Source organism: Perna viridis, chromosome 11 (assembly GCF_037379345.1).
Source record: "Perna viridis isolate PV_CMFRI_1.1 ecotype Kerala chromosome 11, ASM3737934v1, whole genome shotgun sequence".
In the NCBI taxonomy this organism is placed as follows: Eukaryota; Metazoa; Mollusca; class Bivalvia; order Mytilida; family Mytilidae; genus Perna; species Perna viridis.
Genome location: NC_142455.1, coordinates 342965 through 356401, shown reverse-complemented (window position 1 = coordinate 356401; position 13437 = coordinate 342965). Strand labels below are relative to the sequence as shown.

Here is a 13437-nt window from a genome sequence, read left to right as displayed (position 1 = left end):
TGAACATTCAAAAGGAACAATGATATTCAATAGGACCATGATTATGCAACAGCTTATCGCTAATCAAGAAGTATTGTGTGTGAAAATTCATTCGCCTTTTAGACTGTAAAATGCGATATGTTATCTTAAAAAGATCTCTACGGCAAGATATCTTTCCTCTTACTACCTTTATCAATGGAAAAAAAAATGTTTAAGATGAAAATGTAAACATTTATCATAGATTTTATGCGAAAGTTCAAAATCCGTTTCGATAGATATAAATCCAACGAATAGACCAATAAGCCAACAGATATATGAAATATAAATTGTTTTGTCTCTTATTGTATGTCCCAGCATTTATTATGATATTCATGGTTGTTCAGATTTTAAATAGGAAAACAGTTTATTTATAATTGCAATAAAAGAAAATCTTTGTAGTAGAATACGAAAATTAAATTAAGATTTTCGATAATATCAACTATATATTTAACCAAAAAAAAAAAAAAAACAGAAATAAAAAAATGTTTGTTTATTGTTATGAAAAAAAAAAACAGGTACAGGAAAGTGTGATGTTTTCTAATATTGTAAAGTACATTCTTCATTGTGTGTATCAATAGAAAATTGGTTGCGTTTTCAATTGATTTTGGTAATTAAGGGTCAAGGTCGTTAATTTAAGTACGACATGTATCGGCTTCTTGGATAGCAGAAATGTTTGTCTTAGAAAATCTCGATTCTATAAAATTTGATGATTATCTGTAATGATAAATTTCCAAACTACACTTCTTGCTTTAGAATTATTCAGTTGTCGCTAAATAAAAAACTTGAAAAATTATTCACTGTAAAATATCGGTAATAGACACATAAACTAATAGACAAACAAAGACAAACACAATGAAAAAATAAAAGCAAACGAGAAACACAAAACCGAAAGTCAAAATATCAAAACTAAACAAACCAAACAACTTACCCCGACCAGGACTGAACTGGTTGCATCACAAACGCCAACACTATAACAGAAAATCCTAATAAAAAAAACTTCATTGTCTATTTTACCATTAGTATTTACACTTTTCAAATGTCTGTCATGTAGCAATTATAAACAAGTTTTGTTGTCTTCACGCCGTCTTAAAATCTCAATAGCTGATGCTTTCTCTGCTTATATCTGATGACACCAGGAAGTAGTGGAAAAAATTGGCGTAAGTCCAAAAGTAAGGATCGCAGTAAATCTTTCTTATTCATTGCACACACTAAATTCCAACCATTAATGAACCATTTAAAACATTTTATCAGATTTGATTCAGTGTTAAAATTATTATTCAGTATTAAATCTACCCTTCATATATATTGTGTGCACGTTTAAAGTTTTGATTTACTTTTTCATTTAAATTGTTCAGTTTGTTTTTTTTTGTTTGTTGGGGTTTAACGTCCGAGCAGCAATATTTCAGCTATATTCAGACGATGAACATGAAATTGATAAATGAACATGAAATGATGATGAAATGAAAGAGGGATGGGGCACAAGTACAATGGGGTCGACAAATTTTGATTGCCACTGGAAATAGGGAGAGGTGGGTAGGGTCGGGCAATTAAGCCTCCTATGGCGGAGCCCTACGGTTCCTACTCCGGAAGAATACCACAGTAGGGTTCTTTAACATGCGAGGAACGTGGCATCTTTCCCAACACGGTGCACCACTATGGTTTGCGGTCAGGTTTTCCGTATTATAGCCTGACAACCCCAGTATGTAACATGCCAGGGGTATCCCATTCAACCACCTGGGGCACATATTCCAGTTGCTCTATGGGCAGAGCGCCCTAGCCACCGGCTAGGGTTCTGAGCACTATTTAGTCGCCTTTTACGACAGGCTTAGCGCTGCTGCAGGTCTATTCTTTTAACACCCGGACCTGCACGGGGCAAATTGTTCAGTTAAGCGGGGATTGAAGTTCTCTGATGTCGTCCAATTGTAACTAACATTTATGTTTGTGAACATATTAATTTTGTATGTTCTTTTTTGTAGGTTTTTATTTGTGTTTGCCAAACAGCGTAAGCTTTCGAAATTAACAAAATATAAAAAAAAAACCAAATATTAAAATATTCAACTAGTAATATGCATGGGAAAATATTAAGCACTAAAATGATGATTGTATCAATTGTGAAAAAAGGAGAGATAGGCTACTTCACAATTGAAGAATTAAAGAACATATACTTATATTGTCAGCTTTAAATCTTAACTTTTTGGGTCGACATGATGTATTGACCTCAACTTTCATTCAAACTTATGGTCTCAGTATCGTATTAATTTTCCCATAGCCTTCTATAGTGAAGTGCATATTTTTAGATTTTAAAAAAAAAATATGTAAATTGATTCAATAAAATTTTCACTTATGTAGCATTTCTAAGGACATGTGCAAATATAATTTCCCGCAAAGAAAATAGGGTGAGTCCACAAAGATTGGACAGAAAAGTAGTCTTCAACTATAAATAGCCATTTTCCCTACTTTCACTTTCGTTTTGCACTCACCAAACCAACCTTTTCAGTGGAACATTTTTGTGATATTATGTTAGATTTTCTTTTAAAAAAGTTCTTCATCTTACAGTGTGATCTTTGCTCTATTTTTAAGTCATTGTTCATATCTTTTGACAAAACATTAGTTTGTAGAGAGGCAAAAAGGAAATGCACTATATTTTTTATAGCATCCATGTTTTGACGTACACCCGCCCACGGATATGCAATACGATACTGGTACCTTATCTACGCCATAGTATGTAATTTACCTTAAAAAATGTCAAAAGTTTTGTAAACAAAAGACATACAACAACACAATAAATTTATGAAAAGGAAGATATTAACCGTACAAATACTAGAAAATACCTATGACATTCCTTGTATGAGAACAATGCCCATTCGGTATGGACGCCGTCTTTCGAAACGGAAACATAATAATCGGTATTTCTGGTACATCACCTTGACTTTGACAGGAAAAATATATCTAAAATTAAAGTTTTAAGATTGTACAATTTCATGCCAGATTTAAAAAAAAATAATAAAAACTTAATAAAAAGACACACTATGAAGTCAGCCTTAAATCTTGACATAACTTAGATATCGATGGGAAAGAAAATTATGACCAAACGCGATGACTCCTCATTCATTTCATCTGTGGCAAAATCCCGTCAGTATCTGCGAATGAAATTGTTTTTATTATAATTCATACGTTATGCAAAGCTTGCTGAAACGAAGACAAATGTTGGAATGTTAACAATAATGGGCTTAAATATTCCTTTTGACTATTGTCTAAATATAGCAGTTTGATTAATTTGTTACTACCGTTCATCTTCACACGAAAATAAAAGTCAATATTGAAACACTGAATTTCGTATCAAACTACATTTACGGATGTTGATAGTTAGTTTTCAGTATTGAAACGATCGGCGAACTTTGTGATTTAATTCGAACAACACTTAAATATTATCGTTCTAATTGTGATATTTGTATGTATTCTTAATTGTTTTTAAATGCATACGAATGACAAACACTGGTAAACTGGTAATTGACCATCAATAAAAATGTTATCCAGGATATAATTAGGTGATGTAAATCTCGAGAGCTTCCGTAAATATGCCAGTCAGCATATATTTAAACGAATGACACGTAGATAGTATCAAAATATCACTTTACTTTTCAAAAAAAGTGATTTTTAGTGAAAAAAACATAGACTGCCAAAACTTATCACGCTTAATCATCCGTATTCCTCACCACTAATTAAATGAGAGAAAAGACTCGATGATTTTATCATTTGATGGGAAGGGGCTTATGAAATTGACCAGTAACTTTTGACCGAAAAGATTAACAAATAATAATAATAAAAAACAATTTGAGCAACTGAACTTTTTGTCGTTTGTTCTTTCAGTTTATCTTCTTTTTTCAAAACCAAATAAATATTACTATTCTTCATCTGCTTTTTGTGGAATTCTAATGGCGGTAATCCCTCACGATTGTAGAAATCTCTTTGAATGTACTTTTAGGGAATTAACGTTTACTTGCTTAACGTTTAGGGAATTAACGTTTACTTGCTAAACTTACGTTTTTAAAATATCAACATAAATATAAATTACGTTTGATGAAGTACAAATGAATTCTTCTATTTACATAAATTCTTAAAGAACTCAGATGCCGATTTTTTTGCATATTTTGTCATGACAAAAGGTTTGAAGCTTACCAGCGCACCTTGTCCAAACTCATATTTGCTAATTTAGTATTTCGTATCTGTATTTTTTCTAGTAATCTTAAGTTCTAGGTGGTGCTTTGTCTGTTTTCTTGGTCGATTGTTTAATCTTGGATAATGAATATCATTTTTTCCCAATTTAATTATGGTATCCTGGATTGTTCATTGTATTTGTTTGTCCATCATCGAAAACGTATCTCTGCGTAATATCCTTTCTTAGTCACAAGTACCGTGAACCACGTTCCATATATTGGAATTATAACTTAAACGTTCGTATGGATGCCGTGGAGGACTACGCAAGAAAATAGATAAAACGAGAAAAGTCAGACGTTTCAAAAGTTTGAAACGAACGAACGTTTTAAGTAGGTCAGTGAGTGCCAATGCTACATTAGTTTTCAAAGACCCCAATGTAGCAAAAACATTGTCTACTATACATTACAAATATGTTGTAGTACCAGCAGACAATGACCAAAACAACATTTTTTTTGTCGGCAAAACGTTTTACATGAAATGTTTGTTATAAGAGGTAAACGTATAAAATAATAGCAATGATAAGACCTATACTGCTACCACACTGTCCAAAGAATAAGAATCTTCTTGTTAGAGATTCCTCATGCTTTGTAAGAAATAATTTCAAATCATCTTTCAAATATACAGAAGATGTTAACGAAATGCTGGAATTTTTAAATAACAACGTATTTGTCCAGTGTGGTGGACGCGTTTTTCAACAAACGGTCGGCACTCCAATGGGTTGAAATTGTGCTCCTCTACTTGCTACCCTATTCCTTCACTCTTATGAGGCTGACTTTATAGCTGATCTGATCCGAAAGAAAGAACATCGTTTAGTTAGATCCATTAATCTCAGTGTCCGCTATTATAGATAACGTATTATCTTTAAACAATCATAATTTTGGGGATTTGATATATCGCCACTACCCAAAGAACATGAGATAAAGGATACTACAGACACTGTGAAGTGAGCCTCATATCTTGACCTACACTTAGAGATCGACGGTATAGGAAATCTATTGACCAAACTTACGACAAACGTGAGGATTTTTCATTCAGAATTATCAAATTTCCTTTCATCTATGGCAAAATCCCTTCAGCACCGGCGTATAGAGTGTTCGTATCAGACCTCATACGTTATGCAAGAGCTTGCCGAAACTATGCTGAATTTTTTGTATCGCGCTAGAATTCTAAATAATAGGGTTCTGGAACAGGATAATGTTGCTACAAGATTCAGGTCATCACTACACAAGTTTTATGGTCGTCATAATGAAATACCTTTATGAAAGGCTCACATAAGCAACTGATAAGGAGTCTGAATGAAAATAACAAAGAGGGCTTTTTATCAAATTACAATTAACTGTGGAAAACAATTTAAAAAAATAAACAGTCCAAATATAGTAATACGGCGTATTGATGTATAGCACGTAGTGCTGTACCAGCCTTAGACCAAGACCTAAAAATCACTTATGTTTTCTCGTTAATTCCATCTGGAGGAGTGGTTTGCAATTTCTTCATCTAAAAGCTTTCCTGAGATACTCTTTTACATTTTGACCAGTTTTTATTATGTTCTATGATCGTAACAGCAATGTTGTGGAGATCCTCCTGGGTGTGTCCGGCGGATCTAAGATGGTGACTTAGAGAGAGGTCACCCGGCGCAGGTCCGGATGTTAAAAAAATAGGCCTGCAGCAGCGCTAAGCTTGTCGTAAAAGGCGACTAAACAGTGCTCAGAACCCTAGCCGGGGCTAGGGCGCTCTGCCCACAGAACAATTTGGATGTGTGCCCCAGGTAGTGGGATGGGGTACCCCTGGCGTGTTACATGCTGGGGTTGTCAGGCCATAATACGTAAAATCTGATTGCAAACCATAGTGGTGCACCGTGTTGGGAAAGATGCCACGTTCCTCGCACGTTAAAGAACCCTACGGTGGTATTCTCTCGGAGTAGGAACCATAGGGCTCCGCCACAGGAGGCCAAATTGCTCGACCCTACCCACCTCTCCCTATTTCCACTGGCAATCAAAATTTGTCGATCCCACTGTCCTTGTGTCCCGTCCCTTTTTCATTTCATCATCATTTCATGTTCGTTTCATCGTCCATTTCATGTTCATCGTCTAAATATAGCTGAAATATTGCTGCTCGGACGTTAAACCCCAACAAACAATAGAGGGAGGTCTGGTTTGCATTTGTAGTCACTGCGATGATCATTCATACGCCTGTTGAAAGGTTGTTCTGTTTCGCCAACGTACTGCATACCACATCGGCACTGGAGAAGGTATATGGTATTTTCGGTTTTGCATGTCACGTCGCAAAAAATGGCAAATTCCTTTTCAGTGCAGTAGCTTTCAAAAGTTTGGGTGTGCGGTATCTGGGTACAGGTCTTACATCTCTTATCTCCACATGGTCGACAATGGCCCGTTGTATATTGTTTGGGCTGAGATGAAATCTCTGCTCTTACTAGGGCATCTCTCAGGCTCCTAGGTCTAACGAATGCCAGGACCGGGGCCCCAGGAAAGAGCTTGGAAAGCTTGGGATGTTTTTGAATGTCTTTACAATTTGAATGCAGTAACTGCGAGAGTTTCCCAAAGGCTGGATGATATGTAAGCACATATTTTTCTTAGATTTGTACTCGTGGAGATCTTTACGGCAGATTTTGTTAGCACGTTCAAATCCCCGATTTATATCTGTTGATTTATAGCCACGCGATAACAAATGACCATGGAGTTCATCTAGACGTTTGTTGGTGGTATCGTCAGAAGAACAAATACGCCGAATTCGAAGTGCCTGACTGTATGGTATGCTTTTAGTACAATGTTTTGGATGACAACTATTTGGGAGATAAGTATTGGTGACTATCAGTTGGTTTGCTGTGAAGATCCATGGACATTTCCCCGTCTTCTACAAACGTAGTAGTATCCAAAAATGTGATTTTAGTGTCAGAAATTTCATGGGTGAATTTGATTGATGGATGAACATTGTTGGCATGTGTGATAAAATTGTCTAAATTTTGTTTCGACTTAGTCCATTTCATGTCAACATCATCGATGAATCGAAACCAAGAGAGGGGTTTCGATAAAGATGTTGAGATTATTTGATTTTCTGATTTACCCATAAAGATGTTAGCATACGAAGGAGCCATTTTCGTTCCCATAGCTGTACCATTGATTTAGAGGTACTGTTTGTCGTTGAAAGTGAAGTTGTTACACTTCAAAACTAAAATGAGTAAATTAACTAGGCAGTGGGTAGGGGTGTCCAAAATATCTCGTGATTCCCAAGCTTTTCTGCAGGCTTATATACCGTCATCGTGTGGGATATTAGTATAGAGTGAAGTGACATCAAGGGAGACCAGAAGTGTTTCGGGAGGTAAAGGATTCATTGATTCCATTTTCCTCAGATAGTCCGTGGTGTCTTTTAAATATGGCGGGAGCATTTGAACAAGGGGTCGGAGATGGTAATCCACAAGTTCAGAAATTTTTTCGGTCGTCCAGGGATATCTTTTTTGTGAATTTTAGGTAGAAGGTCAAAAACGTCCGGGTCTTCAATCCTCTGGTTTTAAGTATTCAAACTGTTCTTCAGTAATGGTGCCGTCCTTGAACATTTTGTTCAGTTCTGAAGTGATTTGTTTCACTAAAAGATTTAGTAGGGTCACTGGGTAGCTTTTTATAAAATCTTTCATCCGAAAGTTGACGCATAGCTTCTGAGATGTAGTTATTTTTATCCATAACTACTATGGCGCTGCCTTTGTCTGCTGGTTTTATAACTATATCGTCACGGTTTTTCAACGACTGTATTGCTTCTCATCGGGCTTAATGTTGAAGAAAGATGGAATGTAGTTGTTGGATAAGTGTTTGACATCTGATTTTATTTTGTCAATGACATTTTCTAGCGTGCCGCATTTATTCGCTTTAGGAGTCCATTGATTTTTCTTTTTTAATTTTCGAGTGTATATATCACTTTCGTCATGGTCGGAGTCAGAACTGTCAGGGCCCATATCCTGAGGGCATATATATGAAGAAATACTAGTAAAAACACAATTAAAGTGGCAAAACTACAAGTCAGTTAAAATGTGAATAGTTAGCCATCTGCGTAAAAGGGATGTTTCCCCAGGCAAAACTGAACAAAAGCAAACTCAAGAATGCCTTACATGTCTGAGTACAACCATTGATAATTCATTTTCTAAAAAGTACAATATAGAATAAATGTAGGCATTGCCTATAAGCGAACTCAGCATTTCTTTTTGACTAGCATCAGGTTTTACTGTGACTAATATAGTTGCAGGTACATGCATACCTGTCCCAAGTCAGGAATTTCTGGCCTCTGTATGTCTTGTTTCATTTTTACATTTAGTTTATTTTTATGTTACTTTGGGTATATAGTGGTAACTCTTTCGCTGTACTTGTGACTAATGATGTTTTAGGACCAGATGCAGTCTGACCCTGTGGTGTGAAGGTTTCCTGGTCGTCCATTGAAGGCCAATGGGTGGCCTTGTGCCGATATTTTCATCGAAGTTGGTATTTGTCTCTTTGACATATTTACTACACCTATTCTCATTATATAAGTAGTACTTAGCAGAAGTCAATGACTATCCATCTTTATTTGAAAGTAAATTATGGTTAAAATATATGATGAACAGTTAAAATATTAATGTATATATAAATATATATAACTATGTGTTTTGAGCCACATATTCATTTGTTCAAATGCCCTTAATTCTGGCATTTGTATATTGTTTTTGAAAATGGTTTTGATTGGATTGTGTCATTTTTAAAATGACAATAATGTACGTACTTCCGATCCTCCTTAACCGTATAAGGTAGATTTTTAGATGTTCAAAAAATCATTTCAGTTTTAAGAATTACTGTTTGGAATACTTATTGTCATTTTACATTTTCGCAAGGATATTTCGCTTCCAGGCAATGAATTTATGTTCTACACCATGCTTACTTAGACGGGAATTTTGTAGAGCATTTTGCCTCGCTGAGGCTTTGTCGCAGCTTGCACTGTGTTCATTTGAATAAGATAAAAGCTTTTAATTGATGATCGATTAAATCAGTAACTCTTTGTATATGTGTAGTGCATACAACTTAAAAACATTATATATCGTTGTTTTTCCAAAAAACATGGTACACCTAAATACAAATATATAGTTTTTGGAACAGATTCCTCATACTTTGTAAGAACTAATTCCAAATCATCTCCCAAATATACAAAGGAAGATGTTTACAAAATGCTGGAATTTTTAATCGACAACATATTTGTCCAGTGTGGTGGACGTGTTTTTCAACAAACGGTCGGCATTCCAATGGGAACAAATTGTGCTCCTTTACTTGCTGACCTTTTCTTTCACTCTTATGAGGCTGACTTTATAGCTGATCAGATCAGAAAGAAATAATATCGTTTAGCTAGATCCTTCAATCTCAGTTTCCGCTATATAGATGACTATTATCTTTAAACAATCCTAATTTCGGGAATTTGATACATCGCATCTACTAAAAAGAACTTGAGATAAAGGATACTACAGACACCGTACGGTCAGCCTCATATCTTGACCTACACTTAGAAATCGATGGTAAAGGTAAACTATTGACCACACTTTATGACAAACGCGCTGACTTTTCATTCAGAATTGTCAACTTTCCTTTCATCTGTGGCAACATCCCTTCAGCACCTGCGTATGGAGTGTTCATATCAAAACTCATATATTATGCCAGAGGTTGCCGAAACTACGCAGACATTTTGCATCGCGCTAGAACTCTAACAAATAAGCTTCTGGAACAGGGTTATGTTGCTACAAGATTGAAGTCATCACTACAGAAGTTTTATGGTCGTCATCATGAACTCGTGGATCGTTATGGTGTATCGATCTGAAGCATCAAAACTGATTTATTCAGTGGGACAAAGTTGTCCTTTCCTCGATTGTCTGCCCCGGACTTGACTTTTTATGAGCAACTCGTCGGGTTTTTCTAGAAAAGCAGAGGACGCTTACCCTACCGGTGCACCTGGTCTGTGCTCCCAGTTTTTGGTGGAGTCCGGATTGCTCGTTTGCTTTTGTTGCTTTGTATGTATGATTTTGCTACTTTATGTTCTTTGTTGTGTATGTCTGTTTTCCATGTCTGGTCTTTGTCCCTGGATTGCATTCTTTTGATTACCGCTATAACCTTGGTTCCCTTGATTACTCTTATCTACTGCTTTTTGTGTTTACACGTTAAAGCAAACCCGATTTTGGATTTAATTTGTTTTTATTTGTATTTATCGTTCAGATTTCTACACTCAATATAAGTACCTACCTTGTTTTGATGAAATTCAACAGAAATACATCTTTAAAAATATACATATGTAATTGCACCTTATTCTTGTACTCAATCTGATCATATGTACATGTATCATGTTCTTGTGTTTTCAACTTTTTCTGTTTGTATCTTATAAGTAAGCTAGATTAGAGTTCTGTCTCTGAATGTCAAACAGGGTTTCCAATTCTAGGTGAGATCCTAACAAACTCTATATCTTTCCTCCATTGAAACATATAAAGCTTATTATCAAAATTCGATCTTATTAAAAGTGGATATGGTTGTTACGATATATTGTCTTTTACGGAAACATGGTTGAAAACCTCGGACATGTTAATGCTATTAGGCGTTCTGACTTAGAACTGCCAGATCTAGAAGGTAAATCGGTTCATTTAAAGATTCATTCCGAAATTGTTTAATAAAGTAATAATGACGCTTGGAGCATAGTGAAACGTTCTGCAGAGTATGCTGTTAATGATGTCACATGTGATAACGTTATGTTGACTGGTGATTTTAATAGTAATCAGGAAAATATAAACTAAAATTAGACGTATTTGTACCATTTATAGGCAAAAGCAAATGATTAATGGTTCGACAAATTTTACTGAAACGTAATCGTTCTTTATACATTCTATTGTCGTTTTCGTACCTTCAATGGGTTGGGACCTCCTTTATTAGACCTGATCATATATCACCGTCCTCTTAATGGAATATTAAATTCTTAAAAACTTACCCATAGTTCCGACAGGCGTAAGATATGGTTGTATGACAGAGGTGATTACGACATATACAGACAGCTTTTATCGGATCCTGATTGGCAACACGTGTTCGTGTCTGACGACATAGACAAAATTATTATTATTAAATTGGTTACCGTTCTAAAGGTGGACCAGAATTGGTTAACGAATGATCAGAGAACATTTATTTGTAAAAAGAGACGTGTGTACTTCAAAGCGTAACGTATGAATCATTATACTTTTTAAGTGGGAAAAGCTCAACAGAGATATCAAAATCAACTTACAGGTATATCAAGATAACTGCCCATCGACGAAATCATGGTGGCACATAAGCAACCAAATATCTGGCATGAAAAAACATTAAGTAGGGATACGAATCATCGACTTCTTTGTTTTACCATCCGAATTAGATGACTCAAATTCTCATCTGCCTAATCCTTTCGTAGGAAGAAACGAGATCGGTCAATTTGCAATTACAGAACCCGAAGTAGAAAATGTACTCAAGAACCATTCATGAAACATTGGTAAGGCATTCCGCCCCGACCCTATTAGCCCAAGACTCTTGAAAACCGAATATTGTAAAGTCCGCCGTGTAGGCTTTACAATTTATCTTTTTCGAAGTTGTCTATTCCCATGCTATTGTCAAGAGCTCATAGACGCCAATATTCAAACCGGAAACGCTCGAGAAATCGTCTTATTTAACCTAACCCTATATTTTCGAAATGTATGGAACATTGTGCTTACAAACACATTAACAGTTTTGTTTTTAAAGATCATAGAGTTTCAAACTCAGCACCAGTCTGGATTCACTCTCAAATATTCAGCTGTACATCAATTTATTGATATTTTAAATTGGTTTGGCCGAGCTTAGGACAATGGTCAAGAAATTCACGTGGTCTTCATTGACATTTCCAAGGCATTGCATCATGTCTGACGGTTTTTTGATAAGAATACAACAGTTTGGTATGAATAGGCGCCTTTTGTGCTGGTTTAGAATTTATTTAACTGAAATATTCTAATGCATTGTCTTAAACGGAAACAAGTGAATACCGGAGTTCCGCAGAAATCCATACTTGGCCCGTTTTCGTTTCTTGTTTTTATAAACGATATTGATAGTGACGTCAATACATTTATCAAACATTACACTAGTTTAAATGTTACAGCAGAGGCTACAGATATCGCAGCGCTTTCACGGAATAAAGACATTAGTGGGCTATGCAATGCTTGTTCAATTTACCCGTCCAATCGTTTTTAGTGTCTTCTCTACCATTACATATCACATTGTGGGTTTCGATTTCATTATTACATGTAGTTACCCGTAGAAACACTTGTACATGTAACTGTGGATATTATAAAAGTATAGAAATATTTTCAAAATATATATATATAAAAACTGGAAAAAAGAAACATGGAGAATATATCAAAATGCGTTCAAAATTGGATGTGTTTTACTGAAGAAAGCTATTAAAATATTCAGTGTAGTAAAGTCATGATAATGCTATAAATTTTATTTGATAGATATACTAAGCATACTTCTACACATAATTCAATAACTATTAAAAGGTTTCAAAAAGTTTTAAAAATATAATTCAAATGAATCATCCTCAAAATAGGAATTCAATATTACACAGGTTATCCGTATTGCACAAGGTCGATTAAGGTAAATGTTTGAAATCTCAATTTGATATTTGAATTGTTAAGACAAACATCAATAAAATGAATAAATATAAAACGATCATATTTTTGTCGTTCGGATATTTTTCCCGCTATTCACCCAACCCTAACCCTAACCCTAATCCCTCTCTGTAGCGTGTAACAAAGATAATTTGGTGAATGAAGAAATAGAAAGTACGATAATGATGATAGAAATAAACTTTGTAAACACATGCACAAAAAAATAATAGAACAACATACAACAAAACGAAACCAATAAAATGGTTATAAAAATCATTCAAAGACTGAATTCAAAAACAATTTGCAAATTTGTATTCACATATTTATTTACTGTAGAACTGAATAATTTATGATGTCAAACTACGTCTTGTATTGAAATAGGTAAAACAAAAACAATTTATGGCAAAATTACATAAATTTTATGGGAATCAGCCGCTGAAAAAGAAATTGCGGGAAAATGAATATAAAAAAGACAGACGATCCCTAATTTTTTTAGAACTAAAAGAATATTTAGAGGAATTATCAAAGGC

At 34.9% G+C, this 13437-nt stretch overlaps 1 protein-coding gene across 1 annotated transcript in view; it reads right to left on the bottom strand.

Moving 5' to 3' along the window:
* LOC148602229 (uncharacterized) overlaps nucleotides 1-1152 on the bottom strand; it is a 41316-nt gene extending 40164 nt beyond the window's left edge. The window contains exon 1 of the mRNA XM_088552995.1: nucleotides 947-1152. Within this exon, the coding sequence (XP_088409121.1) occupies nucleotides 947-1020 (74 nt within the window). The 5' untranslated portion in view covers nucleotides 1021-1152. The remainder of the gene's footprint in view (nucleotides 1-946) is intronic.
* Between the last annotated feature and the right edge of the window lie 12285 nt (nucleotides 1153-13437).